Below are 26,040 nucleotides of genomic sequence, written 5' to 3'. Positions count from 1 at the left end.
TACCAGATATCATGGCATAGATTCAACAAGGTGTTGGAAACTTTCCTCAGAGATTTTGGTTCATATTGAAATTATAGCATCACGCAGTTGCTGCAGATTTGTCAGCTGCACATCCATGATGCGAATCTCCCTTTCCACCACATCCCAAAGGTGCTATTGGTTTGAGATCTGGTGACTGTGGAGTCCATTGGAGTACAGTGAACTCATTGTCATGTTCAAGAATCCAGTTAGAGGTGATTTGAGCTTTGTGACATGGTGCATTATCCTGCTGGAAGTAACCATCAAAAGATGGGTATACTGTAGTCATAAAGGGATGGACATGGTCAGCATCAACACTCAGGTAGGCCTGGCATTTAAACGATACTCAACTGGTACTAAGGGGCCTAAAGTGTGCCAAGAAAATATCCCCCAAACCATTACACCACCACCACCAGCCTGAACCGTTGATCCACGCTTTCATGTTGTTTACGCATTACCATCTTAATGTTGCACCTGAAATTGAGACTCATCAGACTAGGCAACGTATTTCCAATCTTCTATTGTCCATTTTTGAGCCTGTGTGAATTGTAGCCTCAGTTTCCTGTTCTTAGCTGACAGGAGTGGCACCCAGTGAGGTCTTCTGCTCCTGTAGCCCATCTGCTTCAAGGTTCGGTGTGTTGTGCATTCAAAGATGGTATTCTGCATACCTTGGTTTTAACGCGTGGTTGTTTGAGTTATTGTTGCCTTTTTAACATCTAGAACCAGTCTGCCCATTTCACTCTGACACCAACAAGGAATTTTTGTCCATACTACTGCCACTCACTGGATATTTTCTCTTTTTTGGACCACTCTCTGTAAACACTAGAGATGGTTGTGCATGAAAATCCCAGTAGATCAGCAGCTTTTGAAATACTCAGACCAGTCCGTCTGGCACCATCAACCATGCCACGTTCAAAGTCACTTATTTAAATCCCATATATATATATATATATATATATATATATATATATATATATTGCATTAATGGTGTGTTGTATTACATGTAAACATATGTGCAATGCACTATTTGGTTTCTATAATTATGTGTACTTTTTATATTCAGTATATATTAGTGGTGGATTCTCTAACACCATCAAGGTTCTTTAAAAAAAAAAGGTCTGTTTGCCCTACTGTGGTTACACCTAACTTATATATAGTAACACTGTGATGTTATTATACATATCATATCTAAAAATAGAAAAAAATTTGTGGAAAGTTCCACAGTTGCTCCAAGATTTTCTAGGAAGGAAACATTTCAAAGTGAAAAGTAAGTAATAAGCTTGTCAGCATAATTCAAGCAATCAAGGACTGCAGTTTATCTCATATGGGACAGGTGAACTGCTCCAGCTGAGCCGCCAGTTGTTTTATAATAGAGGCACAACTTACAAAAATCCATTAACTCAAAATTTACACTAGAAAAAAAGACAATGTTGTAGGCTTCCTGTGGTTTATATTGTCACCAGTGGGAGCATGGAGCCAAACTTTCCATTAGCACTGGCTAATAATTGAATGTCAGCAGGGAAAATGATAAATTAACCAAGTCATTAAACAAAGATTTACAGGCGTAGATAGAGAAAAGTCTCTGCTAAATTGAAGTCAATCTCAGTGTTCAGTGGCATTCTGACTCTTTGTAAAAACGACAACTACAAGCTAATTTTATAAACTAATCACTGACACCAACAAGCCTATTCAGAAAGAATTTCCTAGGCGTTTAAGTGATAATGGGGGTATGTACACTTACAGTAGAAAGTCTGGATTTCTAACCAGTGCAACCAGGAGGAATGTTTGGTAAGAGAAGCTGGTGCCATAGATCTGATTTTATGTCAAATATTGGATATGTACAAATCCCTCAAGATTGACAATGTGCCTATCTATACCTTACATAATATTTTGCCATAAACAGCCCAACCACATGGTTTAAAAACAATCAAGAAGACCTAATTCACACCTATGCAGGTTGCAGTTTGCATATTGCAGGTGCATTTTGTGTTTTTCAATACATGCTTTTGTTCCATTGAAGTCTATGGAACCAAAAACCAGAAAAAAGTCCCTGACCCTTACCAAAAAATTCACAGATGTGAACTACATCCATAGAAAATCATGTTAAATGGACTGTAGTGTGTTTCTACAAAACTGAAAACGCACTAAAAAATGCATAGGTGTGAACCAGGCCTAGGGGGCCATTCCAATTGTGCCGATACTTTATAAATTACCAAATGTATATTAATGTGCAGTATTTAAAGTGGTAAAATGAGTTGTTTTACATTGAGTTGCCAACACACAATAACGCACATCATTTTAGGCTCCATTCACACTAGCGCATTTTTTGATGCATTTTGCATTTTGCAGAAATGCATGGGAATTTTTTAACATGGGTTCCTATGGAATATGTTCACATCAATGCATTTTTGTACCTCTGCGTTTTTGAAAAGGGTCAGGGACTTTTTTTCATGCAAAATGCAGCGTTTTGCATGTAATAGAATTCAATGGACCAGCATCAAAAACGCAAGTACATCGTTTTTGCGGCGTTTTTGATGCGTTTTGCGTTTTTGGTCTTTTTTTTTTTTAGACTGTATACAGTCTAAAAAAAAAACTGTAAAAAAAAGCACCACAAAAAAAACTGCAGAAACGCTCAAAAGCAACATGCATAGATGTGAATCGAGCCTAAAACAGGATACTTTTATTTCAATGCAAGGATCGGGGTTATCATTTTAAAAAGGCATGAAAGTTTACTATTGCCATTTTTGTGAATGAGTAGGGGTGCTATATGCCCTTTACTCATTCATGTGGGGGGTGGGTATCTGGGGACCCCCTATTTTTAAAGTGGGCTCCCAGACTCTGATAAGCCCCAGACCTCCATAGCCACTGGGCCAGGGTTGTGGGAAAGAGGCCCTTGTTTCCTCACCCACCCGCATGAGGACAGGGTGCCCATCATTCAAATGTGCAGTACCCTCGGAAGAGCATTCAGTGTTGGATTGCTTTTGAGAGGGCATTTGTAAGACAGTGAGGAGGTGTTATGTCAACTCCTCACTGCCTGCTTTAACCAGTCGACATAACACCTCCTCACTGCCTGCTTTAACCCTTCAAATGTTGCACTACCGTACACGGCATTGGGTCCCCCCCTTCGGATCTGGTATGGATTTTAAGAGGAACCCCCACGCCAAAATAAAAAAAGGCGTGGGGTTTCCCCCAAAATCCAGACCCTTATCCGAACATGCAGCCCAGCAGGTCAGGAAAGGGGGGGCGAGTGAGCGCCCCCCTCCTGCACCATACCAGGCCACATGCCCTCAACATAGGGAGTGGGTGCTTTGGGGCAGGGGTCTCTGTGCCCCCACCCTAAAGCACCTTGTCCCCATGTTAATGGGGACAAGGGCTTCTTTCCAACAACCCTTTAACAAGGGGGCCCCTAGATTTTGCCCCCTACGTGAATGAGAATGGGGTACATTGTACCCCTATCCATTCACCAAAAAAGTGTCAAAAATAAAAACTGTACACAGGTTTTTGACAAAGTCCTTTATTGAAAATTAAGAATGTCCCCTGTCTTAGCTCCAACGTGTCTTCTTTCTCCGGTGATGTCTTCTTTCTCCAGTTCTTGCTCCTCTGGTTCTTTTCCCTCTGCTGCTGATGTCTTCTTCCTTCTGTTCTTCTGGTGGTTCTTCTCCTGACTCTATAGACATAGGGTGTGGCCATCTGGTCATCTGAAGGCCCCGTTCCCTTATGTCACCACCCCATAATGCCCCTGGGTGGTGAGGGTAGGGCAAAGTCAGAGCAGTGTGAACCCAGCCTAATAGAGAACCATATTATGACCCAAATAAACTTCATCTGACTGACATTTCCAACCAGGGCCATCTTTAATATTGCTTGGACCCTGGGCAAACATTTTCTTGGGGCCCCCTTCATGCAATTTCACTCTCCACCTGCCTGTACACCATGGACCGGGGTGGTGAGGGAACCCATCAATAGACAGAAAACTCCTAGGGATCCTAGATCTCCTGGGATCAGTGGCAGTTCTGCGGGGAGGGGAGGGTGTGATCAATGGCAATGCTGATTTTTTTTTACCGGCTACCAATACAAAGGGGAGTTTCAACACTGGCCACCAATGTAGTAGGGGTTTACACTGACCACTAATGTAATAGAAGCATTCACAGTAACCACCAATATAAGGAGGGGTGGCCACTAGTGTGAATAAAAGGATTGTACACCAAGCCCCAATGTAATGAGAAGATTTACAATAACCACCAATGTAAAGGGGATTTACACTGACCACTAATGTAATAGGAGCATTCACAGTAACCCCCAATGTAAGGAGGGATTTACACTGACCACTAATGTAAAAGGAGCATTCACAGTAACCTCCAATGTAAGGAGGGATTTACACTGACCACTAATGTAAGGGGGACCTTCACATTGGCCACTACTGGCCTCTACACCAAGCACCAATGTGATGAGAAGATTTACACTGACCACAGTGTTCACATTTGTGTGCATCAGGAACACATGCAAAAGCACTTTCTTGACACCACAGAAACGTGCCGCCCTTTAGCAGATACACAGCAGTGCCATTAATTGTTAATGACACTGTCACACATCTGCTGACATGTGCTGTGCAACCGTGTGATTTTGAAAAAGTGTTAGGGATTTTCTTCCGCATTTCTAGCTCATAGAGCAGTCCATTTAAATAATTGGGCTGCCCTACACGCGACCTACATCTTTATTCACTGAGTACACATTTGCATCCTGAAACCCCTGCTAACCTCTGTACCCCAAACCTTCCCTATCCTCTCCACTCTAACTTTCCACCCCTTTAACTCTACTTGCCTCCTCTGCTCATCTGTGCACCCACCTTCCTTACCTCTATGCATCCCCTCCTTGCTCACCTGTGCACCCCAAACTGTAATTCCTTCTCTGCCTACCTCTGCACACTCCACATTACCCTCCCCCCTACCAATTTGCTTACCTTTGCAGAACAGGCTGATGTTGGGCTGAATGACCACAGTTCAGTTGCAGGCAGGACTTTCAAGCATGCCCCTTTATCTCCCCAGTGGACAGCATTCAGTATAGGTGATAGGGGGATATGACCTCAGGGGTGCATGATATACATATGAATGAATGCCGCTGATCCACGGCTATTTACATATGAATGCAGTCACTATTTACATATCAATGCCAGTATTTACATGTAAACACAGGGTCTGCAGGTGAGTCACCTGTACACAACAATAGGGCAGAGCTGGGCAGCATTAGTAGCAGCACTTCACACTGAGATATCGGGACACAGTATGGGACTAAAACTTCAAGGGACAAGGGATAATTGGCAAGTATGAGCTAGCTGCTTTGGGCCCCACAACAATGACAGGGCCCAGGAAGCTGCCCCTTTTGCCCTGCCTTAAAGACGGGCCATGTTTCCAATCTATTCAAGCCACAATAGATATTGTAACTATTAAGGCCCGTACACAAGATTGGACTTTTTGACAACAAACATGCAAATTAGCTGTTTTGGAGCAACATCCGACCCTGTGTACGCTCCATCGGACAAACTTTTTCTGTTTCAATCGGACTTTTGTTGGCTGTGCGAACGCACAAACTTTCCGGCCACAAAAGTCCGATGGAGCAAAGTCCGATCATGTGTACATAAAACCATCGGACTTTTGTATAAACTACAGTACGCAGCCGTGAGAATGTTTCCAGCGCGATCAGTGTACTGTACATCTCGCGCTGGCTGCAATAGGAAAACACATTTTCCTACTGTGGCGGGCGTGAGAGGGTATTCCCCTCTGGGGGAATACCAGGCCCTTCGGTCTAGTATGGATTTTAAGGGGAACCCCCACGCCGAAAAAAGGGCATGGGGGCCCCCCAAAATCCATACCAGACCCTTATCCGAGCACGCAGCCCGACCGGTCAGCAAAGGGGGTGGGGACGAGTGAGCGCCCCCCTCCTTAACCGTACCAGGCCGCATGCCCTCAACATGGAGGAGGGTGCTTTGGGGGCGGAGAGCGCCCTGCGGCCCCCCCACCCCAAAGCACCTTGTCCCCATGTTGATGAGGACAAGGGCCTCTTCCCGACAACCCTGGCCGTTGTTCACCTAGGGGAAAAAAGTGTCAATAAAAACACACTACACAGGTTTTTAAAGTAATTTATTAGGCAGCTCCAGGGTCTTCTTCTGACTTCGGGGGTCTTCTTCCGACTTTGGTGGTCTCTCTGGCCTCTTCTCCCGGTGTCCGGTTCTTCTGCTGGCTCCTCCGCTATCTTCTGCCACTCTTTTGCTAGCGGTGGCCCGGTCTTCTACGTTGTCTTCTTCCCTCATCTTTTCGTCCGATGTGGACACGACGCTCTCTCTCCCGCTGTAATGCTGTGTGAGCGCTCCACAATGTCTTATATAGGCGGTGACCCTGCCCCCTTATGACGTCACAGTCCCGGGGCATGCTGGGACTGTGACGTAATAAGGGGGCGTGGTCATCGGATGACATGAAGAGGCCAGAGAGCGGGAGAAGAACTGGACACCGGGAGAAGAGGTCGGAGAGAGCGGCGAAGTCGGAAGAAGACCCCCGAAGTCAGAAGAAGACCCCAGGAGCTGTCTAATAAATTACTATAAAAACCTGTGTAGTGTGTTTTTTTTATTGACTTTTTTTCCCTAGGTGAATGGGTAGGGGTACGATGTACCCCATACTCATTCACATAGGTTGGGGGGCCGGGATCCGGGGGCCCCCTTATTAAATTCCGATAAGCCCCCACCTGCAGACCCCTCCCCCCAAAGCACCCACCCCCCATGTTGAGGGCATGCAGCCTGGTACGGTTCAGGAGGGGGGCGCTCGTTCGTCCCCACCCCCTTTCCTGACCGGCCGGGCTGTGTGCTCGGATAAAGGTCTGGTATGGATTTTGGGGGGGCACCCATGCCGTTTTTTCGGCGTAGGGGTTCCCCTTAAAATCCATACCAGATCTAAGGGCCTGGTATGCCCCTGGAGGGGAACCCATGCTGGTTTTTTATTTAAAATTTGGCGTGGAGTTCCCACTCAAGATTCATACCAAACACAGTGCCTGGTGTTGGCGGGAATCCAAGTCGGATCCCCGCACCAGTGGGAACCCGGCTCGCAATGTGTCAATCTCCCCAATAAAAGCAGCAAGATTGACACAATATCAGACAACAATACAGAAGTTGACCAAAGGGTGGTGGTAAAGAGCTGAAAAACCACGTGATTTGGTGAAAGTTGGCTGAAAAAGTTCTGCCGTGTGTATGCAATACAAACTTATGACAAACGCCCTTTGTATAAAAATCCAAGGGAAAGTTTGTACAAAGTCCTATCGTGTGTATGAGGCTTTAGTGTTACTTTTGTGATGTAAGGTAAATCATTTCTCATTGACCGATGAATTGTGATATGAGAAATGTAATATTGGCCATCATATGTATGCAATGATCATTGTAATTTTACTATATCAGGGATATGATCTTTTTTTCATGGCTTTTAAACTCTTAGAAAATGAGGTATTACAGACCAGGGTGCCGCTCAGATTAAATTTGAGCTGGGATATTAACTTCCAATTATATTATTAAACATGATGTGCAAGAGTTGATCACCAGGTGTTTTAAACATTTTTTAGCTTTCCTCTATATATTATACAGTTCTTTATTATGATGTTGTCTATTGTATTGTATAAAAGTTGCATTAAAAGATACAGTGTATCAATAAAACCCTGTACACTTCAGCATGTATATGGGCATTTATCATTGGAATCTGTAATACAAGCACCAGCCTATGAAATCTTCAACATTAATTAATGTTCAAACCTCTGAGCATCCACACAAAGATCCGCACATTTACAGTACCATACCCCCTGAGTACAGATCACCAATGCTTTTAGGAGTTAAGGGTTTTTTTTTATAGCTTCCTTTTTTTTTTATAGCTTCCTTTAATAATAACCCTGATGCAGTTTTATTCTTATATAGCATGTGCGATTGTGCAAATCACAGACAAACAAGCACCAGACTTTGTTTGTTCATGTGTCCTTGATACACAATTGTATCTAGCCCATTGTGTTAAGGACAATGTTGTTAAGAGAAGAGCAATACTAAAGGCTAAACCAACAGAACACATATGCAAATCTATGGGCCAGAGAGATAAAGGCCCAAGGACTTGGTATGTTAAGTGTTTTACTAGGAGTTGTACAGTACCGTTGACTACAGTGATGTGCTATTGTAATGTCCAAGGTCACGTCTTTGCTGTCTCTGTACTATTTTAATTCCTTCCAACATACAAGAAACATATAAAAAAATATCCTAGTGTTCTTTTATCTATAAATATAACTTGTAGTACAGAATATATGCAACACTTAAAAGCTTAAAAGAGGTTAGCCTGATATTATTTAACATTTTTGGACACAATTTAAAGTGACCATGTTGCTACAGTAAAATAAAACTAAAGCCACATAGTAAAAGAAGAAGTTATGTCACTAGAGAGAATGCAATGGTGATGAAGGGGTCAGTAAAATAACCACAAAGGCCAGTGGGGGAGACACTATCTGACACACCCGAAGCGCCCAAGAACAAATTACTATAGCATGCTCAACATGTTGGAAATCACATCGTATATCAAGGAAAATAAACCTAATGGAATACATGTTATGGATATGTTTTTTTTAGTTTGTAAGGTTTTAAGGCTCATTCACACTCTGGAAGTTTATATGCCCTTTGACAGATGTTTCTTTCCTTGCCAGAAACTAAAGCAGTGCAAGCAATTGCTCCAAAAAATGTGTATTTAATGGTTGCGGTAGGGGATGATGCTATGGAGCATTGGACTAAACACAGTAGGCAGTGTTTAGGGAATGACTGGCCATACGACTTATTTATGGGGTCACTACTACACTCCTGTAAGGAGGTTCTCTAATCCTATTCCACACTGCAGCTGGCAATGTGTCTCCTCCTATTTCAGCACCACCCAATCAGAAACCTACCACGGTACACTGTGCCGAGCAGTTACTTTCAGACAGTGGGACCCGAGTCTTCCCAGGTCAACCATAGCTGTCCATACGCCTGTTGACCAGGGATTACATTTCTGTCCCCAGCTTCAGCTCTCAGAGATACCTTGAGGTTGAGGTTTCTCAGGTAAACTTTACATCAGTCAGGCCAATCATCAAGTGTTTCTAACAGACACAAGGAAGTGCCAAAGGTCAACTGCTTCAGTTTCAGCCCCACACCATTCTTCTTGAGACAACACAAACCAGCTGGATGAGCTGCCTCCATTTATCTAGGAAGAGTCACATCCAGTTGCATTTGCCTTATACAGAATATCTACTGTAAAAATCATATTCAATGTAAACAGAGATGTACATGGCTCTATCCTTTTTACTCTTCTGCCCCAGCTGGAGTTATTCCCATTCCTTCAAAGGGTCCCCAAGACTGTTATCTTCCTCTCTCTTGAGGAAAAGGTCCTCCTCAAACTAGTCCTGCACTATACCCATTTAATATATCTCCCATCAGAGAAAGTGAATGTGCATACAGTACATCCCTTGGCTTTATCCTTTCACTCCACACACCAGAAGAAACACATAAAGGCATAGTTCACATTTACAAACAACTACATATTATTCATCTTTGGTCACAGCTGCACAGTTTGTTGTTATTCACAGCCCCCTACCTGCATGGGCAGAATTGTAGTAAAGGTGAACTAAGCCTTTAATTCTCCTTTCCCTACCGCACTTTTCCCTACCGCAACCCTTGTCCCTTGAATTGTAGTCTAAAGCCTGGTACACAAGGGCAGAATGTCGGTAGACATCGGCCAGTTTAAAAAATAAACTACCGACATTCGGCCAGTGTGTATGTCGGTCTGTCTGACAGAAGCTGGCCGTTTGGCTGGCTTCTGTTGGACGAGCATGCTGGAAAACCAGCAGCCGACCGACTCCCGATCAGCACTCTCAGCCAATGGCAGAGAGCACTGATCAAAGTGTTCTGGAAGGGGGGGGCGTCATCCTGTCAGATCACAACAGCTCAGTGAGGGAGATTGCTGTACTAACTTTGCATATAGTGAGTACAGTGGCTGTGACCGCAGTTGACAAAAAAAAAAAACTTGTGGTGTGTACCAGGCTTGAGTCCCTGAGAACTCATATTTTTGGCTGCTATCTTTCTGTCTCTCTATATCTTTTTCTCTCACTCTCTAAGAGGTCTTCCTCAAACTGACCCTCCTCTACATCACCACCCTAAAGGCTCCTCCTATCCCTTTAATATATTTCTCACTCAGTTACCTTGAGTAACAAGGCACTTCCATGACAACAGCCAGGGTGGAACCTTCCCTTAAAGGGTCCTACATGCTTTTCTGCATCTAATGTGCTGTGAAGGACGCCCAACTGTTTTTTTTCTTTTTTTCATTAAGTTACGTATCTGGTTTAAAGTCAAGTGTACAGTTTTTAGGAGTACTAATGGCAAAAACATATGATATGACTATAATGGTCTGTCATTTATCTCCAGATGTTTCCTGTACTGTACCTATGAGCTTTTTAATGTAAAAAGGGATGCACTGAACCCCCACCCTGAGTCCTTTAGCCATTGTCAAAATGTGACTAGTTTTGGATAAATCAAATCATTCATTTGACAATTCCCTGCCATTTTGAGACCTGCTAATCAGAAGTATCAGATTTTCCATCATAAAACATCCTTGAGGGTAGGGTGTTTATATAGAACAAACTAGCATTTCTAACTACACACTGTAGACCACCCCCTCTGGATTTTTCTGCTCTAAAGATTTCAAGCTGACAGTCACTTCCTGGGAATCATTTGCTAGAAGAGAAACGGCATTCAACTCCATTGCTAGTCGCTGCAGTGCTGGAAGGCTGGGCTCATCTGTATGAGTTCTTTTCCAAGACAAGACAGACTTTCACATAAGGCTTTTGTTATCTGGAAGAAAATACAGGTATAGAATATTCCGACAGAAGAAAAAGTGACAAAGGGAGACTTCTAAAGAGGAACAAAACCAACTGACATTGCTGCTGCACTGAATGAAACAAGAACTGGCTGTGAGAAAGTGATAATGGGTGAGTAACACAGTTCTGACATAATAACTATATTATGCTGCACATTCCTTTTATGAATTCCCTGGAAATCTATATAGGCTTGCTGATTTCCTGCACACAACCCCTTACTGTTCTGTTCTATACATAGTGATGTTTGAAAACTTTGTACTGAGTGTTGTGTCATGTTATAACATTGTAGCCCAACCATGGTCCTGACGTCAATGGGCACTTTTAAAGTCTCCGGCTTACGTTTGTGTGTGCTAAGATTTATTTTATTCAATTGTAAGGCATTATCATATTTCACAGTGCTTTAAGGAGTGCATACAACCACAAATCCTCACTAAGGAGGCTTACCAAACTAGTGATCCTTCAACAGTAATAGTACACAGACATGGTCAGGTGCAACCAGAGCACCTGGGGAATTGTCACCCTCGAAGAACATGCAAATGTCATGAAGATAGTGTTGCTGATGGGAACTGACAAAGGCCCCTAATTAAAGATGAACAGGTGTTCGCTTTGGTACTGAAAGTGCTAACTTTGATTACAGTGACTTTCTCACAGTGTTCTTTAGATGCTGCAGCAAGTTGTATAGAGCCTACCACATTTCCTGGATGGAGAATGTTCACCATCATCTATTTCTTTTTTTTTCTCAGCCTGACTGTCTATGGCTCACCCCTTTCATTCATTGGATTTCAGTTCTTCGAATCATGGAGGCTTGCTACCACATGTGGGCATGGACTAGAGTGGTCTGCATGCAAATGCAACCCACCTAGCAATGCCCATCCCTCCAATCTGACATACACCCATCAAAGCATTTTCATATTTGTATAACTCCTGCCAAGATCCAGATCACTGCTTGCATCAAGACTGAGGACTCTTTAGAAGACTAATGAGGCAGGGATGCTGTGATGTTTTCATGAATGCTATGTACAGCATTCTGTTGGCCCCTCCCACCAGCAATGATCTGTCTGCATTGCATAGCAAAACACAGAGACTTATTAATGACATCACTTGGCCTAATAGTGTATGTAAGGAAAGAGGAAATGTTTAAAAAAAAAAAAAAACAGCTGATGATTTAGGAACTTAATTTGTTTATGTTTTTACTGCAGGATGGGTATTCCCAAACCCACCCACTTTAGGATCTTTGTTGTGCTGCTACTCACATACTTGCTACATTTTAATTTACAAATCTACATTGGGACCTTAAATCCGAATGGTGATATGTCAAACAGAAAGAGTGATAAAGTGTACATAAGGTATACAGAACAGATTTCAGGAACAGACACACCCATCCTGAACTGTAAAAATATTTCTGAAGCGAATTATATAGGATACAGATGAATATACTTTAGGTTGACTTTTCCAATTTGAACCATTGCAGTGTTTTCTGGATAGTATTAGTGGTTCACTTGCTGGTCTTACTTATTGTCTGCATCTGGAATAGATCAACAAACAATAGGTGCTCTTTTAATCAAAGGCACCTAAAATGCCCCCTCCATATCTCCCTCTATAAATGCCCTTTATAGCCTATACATAATGCTTGTACAATACACCAGCCTGCTGGTTCGGTTATATTCCATTGTACAGTGCTTTTTTTTAATTTTTAACCACTAACAAGCTCACAATACTGCATATTTGCAAAGTAAATTGCATACAATTTAAAGCCAAATGCCAAAAATCTAAAAAGAGGACACAGATGTAGAAAGGGGTCAAATTAGGATCCCCCATAAAGATAACACCTCCTCTTTAGAGGCGTGCCTTTCAGGCTGGCTCAGCCCACTGCTTTTATATTATGGAGGGAGGAGCCAATCTGGGTCCTGGAATGTCATCAGCATGAGGAGAGAGTCATTCCTCTTAGTGGGAGTAGTCCCCCTGGAGCTTGAGGGATGCTAAGGGAACCAGTGGATGCCTGGTAGCAAAGAGCATTTGTATGCACTGAAAGTAGCACCACAGCACCCCTTTTGAAACTAGTTGGACAATTCTTATAACTCCAGGACTTGGAAAGCTGTTTAATGCAATTTATTGACAGATTTGTGGATCCTTATGCATGTCTCCTATATTGAAAAATTACCAATTCATGGAATGTTGTATCCTCTTAACCTTTTAAAGAAATTTAGTAAAGTTCAAAGGAATCTTTGCCTCACCATTGTCTCAATGGGAGAAAAATTGTGTTGAATGAATGCTACAGGTTAGGTTTAACTATAGACTTAAGAAGAGTTGAAGTGAAACTAACTGTGCAAACCTGGTCGGCTCAGAGGCAGATGGTCGTTAGGGGACAGAAATCGCCCTCCTGGCGGTGAGAGAAGTCCCCCCTCAGTTATCATGTGCCAGGTGAGCAGGGCTCTCGTGTGACATGAGCTCCGGATGTTTGGTGTTTGGATGGATTCCCTGAATTCTGATGTTAAACATAGTCAAAGGATCAGCCACGAGATGGAAAGTCTATCCTTGTGGTTGAGACAAAGAGGGTGGGATGAAACAAGGGGTGGGCTGAGAAATGCCCCAAGGGGCAAAGACCTATTAAGTGTAGCTCAAGCACTGAATTGACTTTTCTTTCTATGGTTAAAAGTAGCGTTGCTCCAATACTGCTATCAGTATCAGCGCTGATACTAAGCATTTGTAATAGTACTTGCTCCAATACTAAACCAATATCGTGCGACTTCATTTTGCAGTTCAAGTGCGATTCAGGTGTGAATTGTTAAAGTGTATGACATTGGAAATCGCACCTGAACTGGACTGAAAATCATACCGGACTCTTTTTGAAATCACACTGCACCTGGTCTGCACATATGCTCCATAGAAAAGCCTTTTGGTTCACATGCATGCGAATCGGATGCAGTTCAAAATGCATCCAATGCACATATATATATGTAAACTGGGGCTGGAAATAGGTATCGGTAATTGGTATCTGTAAGTACTTGAGAAAAACTATTGGTATTTGTACTCAGTCTTAAAAAACTGGTATTAGTGCATCCCTAGTTCAAAGGTTTGTTTGGTTTATTGCAAGTCTGCAGAGGCATTTCCGGCCAGGGGCGACTTGTAATTAAGTGTCAGAGTGTCAGAAACCATGAATCAGACTGAGACAGAAGTACAGTTAAATCACACTTGTATAATAATAAAAGTAAATAGAACAAACCTAGTCAAAACTAAGTCAAAGTTCGGTAACCAGAACGTATAGTCAGACAAGCCAGAAAGTCAGGAATCAGCGTAGTGGAACAGCAAGCAGGGTCTGGAGCCAGAAGGAACATCAGCCAAGCAAGTCTTTAACAGACACGCAGGAGAGAATCTCTGTGATGTTGACCAGGCGAAGGCAGAGATCATCTGAGCTAGACGGCTTAAGTAAGGAGGACTGACAAGCAAAATATCATCAACAGGTGAGTCACTGTGGGGCGATAGGAGCTTGCAATTAACCAACAGCTGAGCGGTCAGCTCAGAGAAGGAAGGGCTGAGCCCAGCCCTGACACAGAGTTGAAACAACGGACGCTAGAAGGGTTGAATGCGAGGGCATGACCGCAAAATATGAAGGAGGGTGCCACTCTGGAAGTCACAGCGCCAACAACGATCAGGGATGGATGGAATGAAATGCTAGGCTTCTGTACTACAGTGTTTTGGATTTTATAGTTCCACTCCTGGGTATGGGAGGCTATACTGGATTTGAAAGTGAGGAGGAAGGTTTTATTCCTGTCTGCATCCGAGATAGTATGGCCTAGTACTCTCTTACAATTTAAGCTTACAATTTATCTTATAGGCAAAGATAGTCTGGTTAGCCACACATCTAGTAAAATCACCTTTATTACTGAGCTATGATTAAGCGCTAAGTGAGCGTGAAACGCATTAGCTGGTGATGCTGTTCCCTTCTATTTGTGTTTTGGAATTGTTTTTATGGATTTGCTGTAATAAAGGTGATTTTACTGGATGTGAGACTAACCAGACCTCCTTTGCTTATTGGAATCCATGATGGCCAGCACCTAGTTAGTGTGATAGTAGAGGCAGAGATGGGAGACTGACCTGAGCAGTGTTCACATTCATGCTTACAATTTATCTTGTTCTTGGATAATCAACATCTCCCTTGACACATTCCACTGTGATTTGGTGAAGGTGACTGAGTTACCTGTGTGGCTACGTATGCAGAGGTATGTTCCTGACACTCATAAGAGATGTGAAACCATACCTCCCAACTTTTTGAGATGGGAATGAGGGACACCTACTAGCAAATGTATCTAGGCATAGGACACGCCCCCTGCCACACCCCTTAAAGGAGAATTAACCCCCAAAAAAGGTTAATTAAATCCACAAGTGCTTTTTTTACCACTACTATTCCTTTATATTGGCTTTTTAAAATGTACAAATGCAGCAATTTAGAAATTAGATGAAAGGTTTAGCGCTGGGAAACATTGTTTGAAAGATAAAAAGTACATTTTATATACAACTATATAGATCAGACCAAATGGGGACAAATGAGAAGGAATGAGGGACAGAGGGACATTGCTCCAAATCAGGGACAGTCCCTTCAAATCAGGGACAATTGGGAGGTATGGTGAAACTACTTGGATGTAGCAAATGCCTTCAACAGTACAGAACAAGTCCAGCTGTATGTGACAAACTACTATTTGTGATAGTATGACCTGAATAAATGAAACATACTTCAGGAAACACATTTAGCTAACTGAAACAAAGTGGAAATATTACCTATTAAAGTATATTTATTGTTTTATTTTTCAGTGCAAGAAAGATGAAATTTATAATTTCTGCAGGCAATATTTTGGGATTTGAGTTTGTTTAAACCAAATGTGAAATGTTGTAGCATTTTTGCTATTCATTTCCTAAAACTTTGCATTCAGTGAATGACCTAAATTCAATGAAACAACTCCCCCTTGTATTTCCACTCACATCTTACTTACTTATGCATTTATATTATTTATATTATGCATATGCTATTAATATACAGTATATCAATTATGTTATACTTATATTCATTTGTTGTTTATATTACATTTTTTGTCACTTACTTATTTTAAGTTATATATATTAATACGGTATTACTGTATGTAAATCATATGATATGCTCATATGATATGTTTATATTAACATGTTACCAAATTACCCTATGTATTTCCATTCACTTGTAATATTTACTTAGGAAGTTATGATATAGCTAGCCTTCTTATGTTGGTTTTATTGTACCCTATTGGTCACTGCAACAGCTTCTTATGCCATTTCTGTTGAAAATGGTTATGAGTCTTATTGCTAAATACTGGAAGCAGAAAACTGCCCTTAATGTAAAGGAGTGGCTGCTATGATAGACCACTATCACAAAATTATGGAAATAACCTATAATAAACAAGATTATGAAGTCTGTGAATCTGAGCCCACTGGTTGAATGCCAAAATCTCCACCAGGTATCTTGAAGCCTTAAAAGTTTATTTGGTTTATTTACCTTCTGCATTTGTTTATTAGAGTCTTATTTCCTAACTTAGGTTGGATGACTTTTAAAGAAGTATATGTACTCCCAGTAGTTTATTCTACTTCCCGTGTCTTGCCCATAACAGGAAATTTAAAGACTAAGTTCCCTTTTTTAAAAAAAAAATAATAAATTCACATATTTTTGCAGGAAAAAAAGTTAATTTATTACTTTTTTTAGAGGACCCTGCAGAATATTGCAGCATAATCAGAAGATCGCAGGTGCAATGTCTTGCTCCTGCCAACGTTGCTTCCAGCTTTCATGTCCGTACCTTCATACAGGCAGACAGTTACAAAACTGGGGGAAGTGTCAATGAACTACAAGGGGTCTCATCAGTGCCCTCATAGTTAATTAAAAACTACAATCCTGTCTGTTGTGGTGATAGAGGGGATTTGTAGTTTTCTCATTCAAAGATTGCTGATAATGAATGATGTGGCTGTGCGGCTAGAGCCCCATGCAACTGTGCTGTTCTCAAAACGTGATAGAGGGTATGTGGAGAGGATCTCTCATCTGCTGTCACAGGGGTAGGGAAAAGGGGGGTGCAGGGGAGGCAGATATGGAGTAGGTTACATGTTATACCCTAAATATAGGTATAACAAATTCCATGCAGTGGCATCCCGTCCATAAGGAGCGCAGGGGCACCGCCCCCTAATCTCTATGCGCCGGCCCCTAATCTCCATGCGGGGTGCCAGATGCATAGAGTTCTACAGGTTTTTTTTGTGAAGCACATGATTAGAGCCTGAGGCTCTAATTGGCTTCAAAAAGGTTGGGCTCAGGGCGCAGAGAACTGAGCCCACCATCTTGTGAAAATAGCAAATCAAATTCGCTATTGTCTTCCTGCTTCTCCTCTTGGCCAATCAGGACAGAAAGCAGGTCCTGAGACCGTATTGGCCGGGAGGAGAAGCTGCTGAAGCCACCCGAAACCTGGATGGAGTAAGTGCGGGGCTGGTGGGCTTGTGAGCGGGCCTGGAGAGCGGGCGAGCAGGGCTGGCAAGCGTGTGTGGGGGGGTGGGTAAAGGGTTTGTTTGCCACCCCCCCCAAAAAAATGGAGCACCAGCCACCACTGATTCCATGCTCCAAAAGGGGAACTTATCCTTTAAAGCAATACTGTCCCTAACTGCAGCTTGCATTTTGGTTTCTTCTATCTACCCTTACAAGATACAGTAGTGATGTAGAAAACAGAGGGTGGAATCATAGTGCGTGGAAAGGGACCAGGTGTTTGACACACCCAGAAGTGTCTAATACCAACAGCCACTGGAGATTTGCAATATAGTTTTTTTTTTGAAGATACTACCCAGTTATAAAGATAAGTATTCATCTTTTTTGAATAGGTTGATCCATGTTTGATTTGGTGCAGTTATTGCTTTAATGTAACAATCTAGGAATACCAACTGTCTGCTCTGGGTCTCTATGAAAACCGAAAATAGTTTTTGGGTTAATTTCAAGTAAAATGAAAACTTTAAAAATGTGCATACATGTTATTTTAACTCCAAGTAATAATAAAGAAACATTGGCTGCGTATCAAAACTCTATTTGTCCAAAATATTGCTTAAACTATGTAAATAACTATTCTTTGTTAATCTCTTTCACATAGCGGCCACTTATACACATTTGTGATAAAGACTTTTCTATATCCTGTATGAGGGATAAATTATCTAGTCAAGGTGACATTTTATGTGTCTGTCTTTCAGCATCTGTTAAAAACTTTATTGTACACTAATAAAAAGTTCTTTTCTGAGCTGAGAGCATTCCTGTTGCATAGCAGTGTATGTTTATGTAGTTATTCTGAATGTCACCCAGTTCAGTTTATTCTTGCAAGGTCTATTGTCTGCTTGGCAATACAAAATAATTACAAATGAAATTTGTTCTGCCTATGAAGCAATACAATATTAATTTAAGTGGGAGTTTAATGTAGTGGTACTGTACTGGTAATGTAGAATACAATAGGAAAATAAAATGCATAATTTGCTGGATCCATTGGGCTCCCAAAATGTTTTCTCTACCTCTTCATTATTTGACTTAAATACCCACTATCTTTTTCTATTAGGCTTTTTCCCCTTTACCGTGTGAAGCCAAATATACCAATGTAAATCCCCAAACTAAGTCCCACATCACCACTGTTTCCGGGTAGGAGTAAAGGATCCTCTTGGTGGATCAGTGCACTTTTTTTTTTTCTTAACAACTGAGATAAGATATCATACATGCAGGGGGGTGCATTGTTTTAGTGAGATAGCTGCCTAATAAACATGGATTGTGAGAAGGTGCGAGGGTGCACAAATGTCGAGGACCATTGCAAAGCAAAAAGCAAAGCATGATTTTGTACTAAGCAAATAAAGCTGCCCTCTTGATCATAAAAAAAAATAATACAATAATAATACATTAAATAAATTACTCCTCTGAATATATAGAACAGATATATTATATATTTATTGACTTGACTGCCTCTATAACTAACACACATAGTTGACTCCTTTTTTTATTTTATTTGGTAATCCTTTTGAAACTATTAAAAGTTCCCTACCTTTTTTTTCACAGATAACTTACTAGGAATATTGTTAGACTATTAAATCTACTGCTGATGAATTGAATGCATCTGACTTATAAATACAGAAACATTTACACATTCTTCACAGATATAAACAATATTCTATGCAAATGCCAATGTCAAATAACGGTATTGCTAGAATAATATTACAATGTTGCATTTAAGCAATAGATTTGATTGTTACAAAATGTTTATTTATCAAACCACAAACTTTTCTATGCCTTCACATCTTACCACACCTCTTCTCTTTCAGAATTATTTCTACTTTTCTTTACCTTTTTCTATAAATCTCGGTCCCTAGCCTGATGGATGATACTTGTCGTCCCCTTTTTGAGTACTAGCCTTTGCCCGAACTCTGCATTTACAGAGACCCTGGTCTCTACTTTGTTTTGTTATTTTTCTTCTTCCATTTTTTTCTCTTGATAACAATTTTCTTCTTTTTTCCCTCTATGCTTTTCCATTTCTTACTTACTCCTCCCATTTGGTTCCATAAGTTTGAACATAATGTGCTTATATTGCCATCCTTGCAAATTCATTTAGAAAATCCTATCCACTCATTTTCATGGCTCTCAAACTTTTGACCTTAAATGTACAAGGCCTTAATTCTCCAATTAAGAGGAGAATGGCCTTTAACTACTTTAATTCTCAAAAAAATGATATAGCATGCCTTTAAGAAACACATTTCTCTAGCAGCTCAATTCCCACCTACTTCCATCCTTGTTACCCTTTGATTTACACATTTTCAGCCTCTACTAAACAGAGAGGCATCCTAATAGCTTTTTGTAAAAATATAATTTTTTCCTGCAACAAATTTATTTTAGATCCCCAAGGCTGGTATCTTCTTTTGCAATGTTCTCTCCAAGGTATTGACATAACTATTTTTAGCTACTATGCTCCCAATACTAAAGGACTTCCTTTTCTTTCTCATGTACTCAACATACTTAATTCTCATGCCAAAGGCACCATCTTTCTTTGTGGAGACTCCAACGTAACTACTCATCCTCTTCTTGATAAATTATCTACACCAACATTCTCAAGCCACTCTGACTCCCAACGCTTTCTTACACCCTTTTCTCAATCAGGCTTTGTTGACGCATAGAGGGTACTACACCTTATAGCTAAGGATTATACTTATTATTCCTCCTCTCACAATGTTTATACTAGAATTGATCATATATGGATACATCGTACTTTCCTTCCAGAATTGAATACAGCTTCCATCCCAACTGTATCCTGGTCAGATCATGATCCAGTAGTGATTAATTGTCGTTCTTTATTGAATAAACCTAAATCCTCTTGCTGGACCTTAAATCACTCTTTACTCTCTAACCCCACAATTTTGGAACAATTGCATTCTGCTACTATCGAATACCTTCGTTTCAACACAAAATCTATCTCATCTCCAGTTATTATTTGGGAAACATACAAAGCTTTCCTCCGTGGACACCTAATAAAAATTGCTTAACAAAAATGTAGAGAAAGAAACCAGCATAAAAAAAAACTAGAAGTACAATATACTAGAGCTCTTGAATCTCACCAATGTAACCCCTCGAATGAAAATTCATCTTGATAAAACTAGTACAGAACTTAATTTGTGTCTATCCGATTCCTCTGAAAAACAATTACGCTGGTCTAATCAAAAATTCTATGCCCAAAGTAATAAACCAGGGACTATGTTGGCCAAACATCTACGTTACTTCTCATCTAACACAATTCCTCTTTCTCTACATACACGAAAAAAATGATTCACCAGTAACCCGATTGAAATCCTAGATGAATTTCAATTTCATCTTTCTCAATTGTATTCCTGTTCCAATAACTTTCCAAAAATATCAAGCTGATGTTTTTTTCCATAATTTACATCTCCCAGCTATTCCTACTGAAACACATTCTGCTCTACCCGCAGACATTACAACCGAAATATATCAGACTTGCAATCAATAGTCTTAAAATCCACAAACGCCTAGGTCCAGATGGTTATACATTCACAGCTTACTTTCAACAACCTTTAAATTGGGCAAAACATTTTCCCCTGACTCCCTAAGAGCAAATATAGTTATGCTTCCTAAATCTGATACAGACACTCATTCTTACAGACCTATATCTCTCTTGACCATTGATGTTAAATTACTAGCCAAAATATTAGCGAATAGACTGAATTCCTTCATAGGAAAACGAATACATAAAGATCAAGTAGGCTTCATCCCTTTAAGGGGTGCAGGAGACAGTTTTTGCAGGGCGATCCAATTGATACACTTAGCAAAATCCTACCCTTAACTCTGTAATGTTACTCTCTCTTGACATCTGTAAAGCATTTGACTCCATCTCTTGGGATTACATCTTCTATACTCTCCGTAAATGGGGCTTTAAAGAACAATTACTTTCCTGGATCTCAGCCCTATATACCCATCCATCTGCTTCTATAAAATATGCAGGTCATATTTCTAACTCCTTTCCAATACATCGAGTCACTAGATAAAGGTACCCTCTTTCTCCTATTTTATTCATCTTAGCACTTGAACCTTTGGCAATAGCCATTTGTAAACATTCTGACATTCATGGACTTCAACTGTCTACTTTTCACCACAAAATAATCATGTTCGCAGATGACATTTTAGTGTGTATTTCATCCCCTCATACTTCACTTCCTAATCCCTTTAATTTACTAGTGTCTACTCTACACATCCTTTACATCCTCTACACATCCTCTCTACACATCATTTACTAACTCCCTAGGTCCACTTAAACTTACATAAAAAAAATGGGAACATGATCTTGAATCCACCTTGGATATGCGGGAATGGGAATCTATTTGGCTGGCCAACTCTAAATGTTCACTTAATATACTTGCTCAAGAGAATGCTTGTAAATGAATGTCTTGTTGGTACATAACCCCGGATCGCATATCCTCTTTTAATCGTGACACTTCACCACAAATGCTTCCGAGGCTGTACTGACCGTGGCACTTTATTACATATTTGGTGGACATGTCCTGTAGTTTCCCATTTCTGGACCAAGGTATATGATCTATTATGTTCAATTCTTCATATCACTCTCATTAAAAACCCTGGGCTGGTCTCCTACACAAACCTATTCCACATCTAAATATTTGTAAATGAAAGCATGGAAGCAGAAGTCAATACCCTTCTCTGAAGTCAAACATTGCCTCTTAGGTACTATGGTTCACGAAAAATTGACCTCTATCCTCAACGATAACCACACAAAATTCTAAAAAATATGGGAACCATGGCTTGATTATATCAAATACTTGAATATTGATCATTCCCTTCTTTCTCCCTGACCAATTATTTCAACTAATACTGTCAACACCAATATTGGTTTCACATGAGATTACCTCCTTCTTATTCTACTCTTATTAACCCCTCCCCCTTCCCTCTTTTCTCTTCACTACTTTTTTTTCATCCATTTACTTTTATATTTTTATTATCCTAATTCACCTAACCTCTACGACTTGGATCTTTTCTGTTCAATTTTACATTTTTCACTTTGTTATATATTAATTGCTCCTATTCTTATTCATGTATTGTATGATGCATTTAATACTATGTTGCTTTTTTGCCAGTTGTTATATTATTTGTCATTCTTATACTGGTTTTATCTATTGAAAAGCAATAAAATTTATTGTAAAACATAAAATTACAACTTAGACATAGAAACAATGTTTTTTTTTTTTTAAACAGTTTGTCGAATTAGAATGGATGGGGTGCTATAATTGAATGGTGATTCACCCATATTAATTTCCATTTTTTTTTTATATTACCACAATTATTTCTTTATTATCAAAAATAAGCATTTGTTTATTTTAGAATTTTATACATTAAAAAAATAAAATTTATCAAAACCCATTATAGTTTCCTTTTACAATAACATGTTTTTACTAGATCCTGTGCATGGGCGCATCCATGTTAAGTAATTATCTACACTGTCCGGGCACAGTGTCAAGAGCTCCAAATCTATACAGAATCTACATAGATGTTATTTCTGCTAATTTTTGGCAAGGACAGAATGAATTACAAAGTATACAGGATTTCTGCAATGTCTCAGTGTGCTCTACAACACTTTGATCTTGCTTCAGTCTGACAGATTCACTTTAATCTGATTGGATGTTTGAACTGAATACAAGTTTCTCTAGGTCAGCATAAAAGTTATTCCTTCAGTAAATGAGTTCCCCTAGTGATTTCTTTTTAAGTATTGCGTACTCTGTTTAATAAAAATGTTCCAAATTTAACTTGGGTATTTTAAAGAGCAATTATATAAATATATTAATGAAAAATACGCCTTCTGACCTTGTAAACACTTTTGAACAATGATTTGTTGGAAATCGTTATTTTCTGTGTAAAATCCCTTGGACTTGTAATAATTTTGCTTTAATCCTAATGTTTTATTTCAGATCAGTCGTTACTGATCTGAAAGTATAAGTTACTTGCTTCAGAAAAGTGTTTGGCATTTACAGCTTTGGTGTAAGTTCATCATTGCCCACATTCAGGCTTGTACCAGATATGTACATTTTGTCAGTGACTGTAGACAGTGCCTTTTAAAGAAAGAACCTCAGCATTCCCTGAGACATTAATCATATCTCTTCCTAAGTAGGTAGAGATGATTTTTCGATTTCCCATATATACTTTTCATATTTTTTTCACATATACTGTACATTTCAATTTTGAAAATTTGTAATAGACCCATCCATATCATATATTTTCTAAAAGTACAGAACCTATGCAATGAATTGATGTTCATTTTGTACACCCATGAGAGTTGGCAAAAGTTTATCAAAACTACATTAAAAAAAATACATTTATTGATGCATAGACAACATTAAAATATCCCATATTCCTACAAAATATAAATGATAAAATAGTATCATGTTAGTATCATGTTAATAAAACAAATTAATGTATGCACATTTTATTAAAATCAAAGTTGACTAAGACTGGAAATAGCCAATTTAAACATTATAGCCTAATCCTAATCTTTTAGTGTTATATTAAAATGATGGAGTTATTAATTACGGCCTTTCATAGTGATCTCATGCAAGTGTTCCTGGGCCATAGTGTTCTCATAAAAGCATTCATGGTTTCAACTTAAATAATAAGTTGGGTAGGTAAAATTATTTTGGTAGGCAATATAGTCATAAAGTTTTAGTCAAGTTAAATGATGCATATTGATGCTGCTAAATTTGATCTGGGCATCTAGGTTTTAATGATATCTGGGCACGAATGTGTTCATTGAGTTCATATTTATGGATTTTTTAAAATAAATGTTGTTCTTTATTGCTGTATAAGATGCAGGTTAATGTTATCATCTAAGGCACACCCCCACCTTCTGATACTCTATTGCCTGGCACACCCCTGTTGCCCTTTAAGTAGGCCCTGTTGCCCTTTAAGTAAATATTTTTGGCACTATGGAGAGCTGCTGCCCTGCAAATTTATCATCCCTGCAAAGGATGTTTTCCCATCCCACTGTTGATGGGTTATTTGTTGGAGAATTTCCGGTCGTCATATATACTAGCCCAGCAAATGTACTATGAAACATATACCAGCCAATGGGTCTATAAATGTGTTACTAATATGTCCCAAAGTGTTTATATCCTAACCAAAACCAGTCAGCAATATGTATTTGTATTGAGCTGAATCTCTACCCTGAAGGAGTGCAGGAAAAGATATGTGTGCTGTTATTTATTTGTATTTATTCCCTGTCAGTGCAAAACTGGTGGCTCAGAATCAAGCTTCAAGCTTGGTTGACCTCAAGGTTGTAAGTGTTTAGGCACTTGTGAGAGCAACTGTATGTAGTCATGACTGTATTTACCCTAAAGTGCTTGTAGGTCAGTGACTAGGGCAGCAGAGTTATAGGGGCTGCAATGTCTGGGGGTTGTTTATCTTTAGTGTAATGCTCACCAGTGAGTAGACACCATGCCAGTTGTACCGTTTAAGGGTTTGTTGGCCCACTTTTATTGCAGAGAAAGAAAAGAAAATGTCCAACAAAACAACTCTTCTGGGACTTCACCTGTAGACATCTGGTATATACACACTCCTTTCTTCTACCCTCAGCACAAACTTGCTTGTAGAACTACTACTCCCAGGACCAGCTAGCACTTTGTGGATGGTCTGATGGGAGCGTATTCAGACCATAGAAAATGCCCTTTGCAGGCAGGGACCGCGAGCCCCTTTGGGGTAGCAAAAATTAGTTATTTGGTGCTATCTGTCCTTCTCTGTGGCTACTGCTCCCAGCACCACCTCTTCAGGCACTGCCAGCCCGCCTGGCTGCAGCTGCCCCTTTCTCTAGCCCTCCTGGCTACTTCTCCACAGTCCTCCCAGGTTGACTCCCTTCAGGCATGACTCTTAGTCCTCCGACTGTATTACTCACCAGCCCACGTGGCTAACTTCCTCTCTGGAGATTTGCCCAGCAGTGTTCACCCGCTGTCCTCTCCTTGCTCCTGTGCCTCCTGGTCAGGATCCCCCTGTGTGTCATAAAGAGGGGTCCCTTCCGCACCCAAGCCCAGGCCTGAGTTCACCCATTCCACCCCCATTCTTCTAGAAGGTTCCAGTACATTCTAGAAGTAGGGGGGAGGTCTCAGTTGATGCTGCCTGTGAGTCAACAAGCTCTCCCTGGATCTCTGCCCAACCCAAGGAAAACACAATTTACCTACTCTAACACAAAAACTCTAGCACTCTAGTAACACTAGGGGGTGCTACACTTGTATTGCTTGTGCCTTTTGGATAGTGAACTTTGTATTACCGACACTTGAAGAAAAGATGTTTCTGACACCTTAAGACAGGAATGTGTCAAATATTCAGCCAAACTTATGAGTGGAACTACTGTATATACCATTCCCTTGTCTTAACTGTGTCTTAGGGTTATATCTGTTGCATTATATGCCTGTTTAACTTTTCTACTTTTTAGTTTTGAAGACATCCATTGCAAATTGCGCTAATGGTTTTTTGCATGTACATAACTGTTGTTATTTTAATAATATAGTGGTATCTGACATTTCCAGTCATGG

The 26,040-nt window shown here is 40.2% G+C and overlaps 1 protein-coding gene across 1 annotated transcript in view; it reads left to right on the top strand.

Moving 5' to 3' along the window:
- Positions 1-10,749: 10,749 nt before the first annotated feature.
- Positions 10,750-26,040, top strand: part of GPM6A (glycoprotein M6A) — a 350,691-nt gene continuing 335,400 nt past the window's right edge. Inside the window, exon 1 of the mRNA XM_073606557.1 lies at positions 10,750-11,037. Coding sequence (XP_073462658.1) covers positions 11,034-11,037 — 4 coding nt within the window. The 5' untranslated portion in view covers positions 10,750-11,033. The remainder of the gene's footprint in view (positions 11,038-26,040) is intronic.

The sequence above is a fragment of the Aquarana catesbeiana genome, linkage group LG01, assembly GCF_042186555.1.
Source record: "Aquarana catesbeiana isolate 2022-GZ linkage group LG01, ASM4218655v1, whole genome shotgun sequence".
NCBI classification, from domain to species: domain Eukaryota; kingdom Metazoa; phylum Chordata; class Amphibia; order Anura; family Ranidae; genus Aquarana; species Aquarana catesbeiana.
The sequence above is the reverse complement of the archived record's forward strand: the minus strand, read 5'-3'. Positions and strand labels throughout refer to the sequence as shown.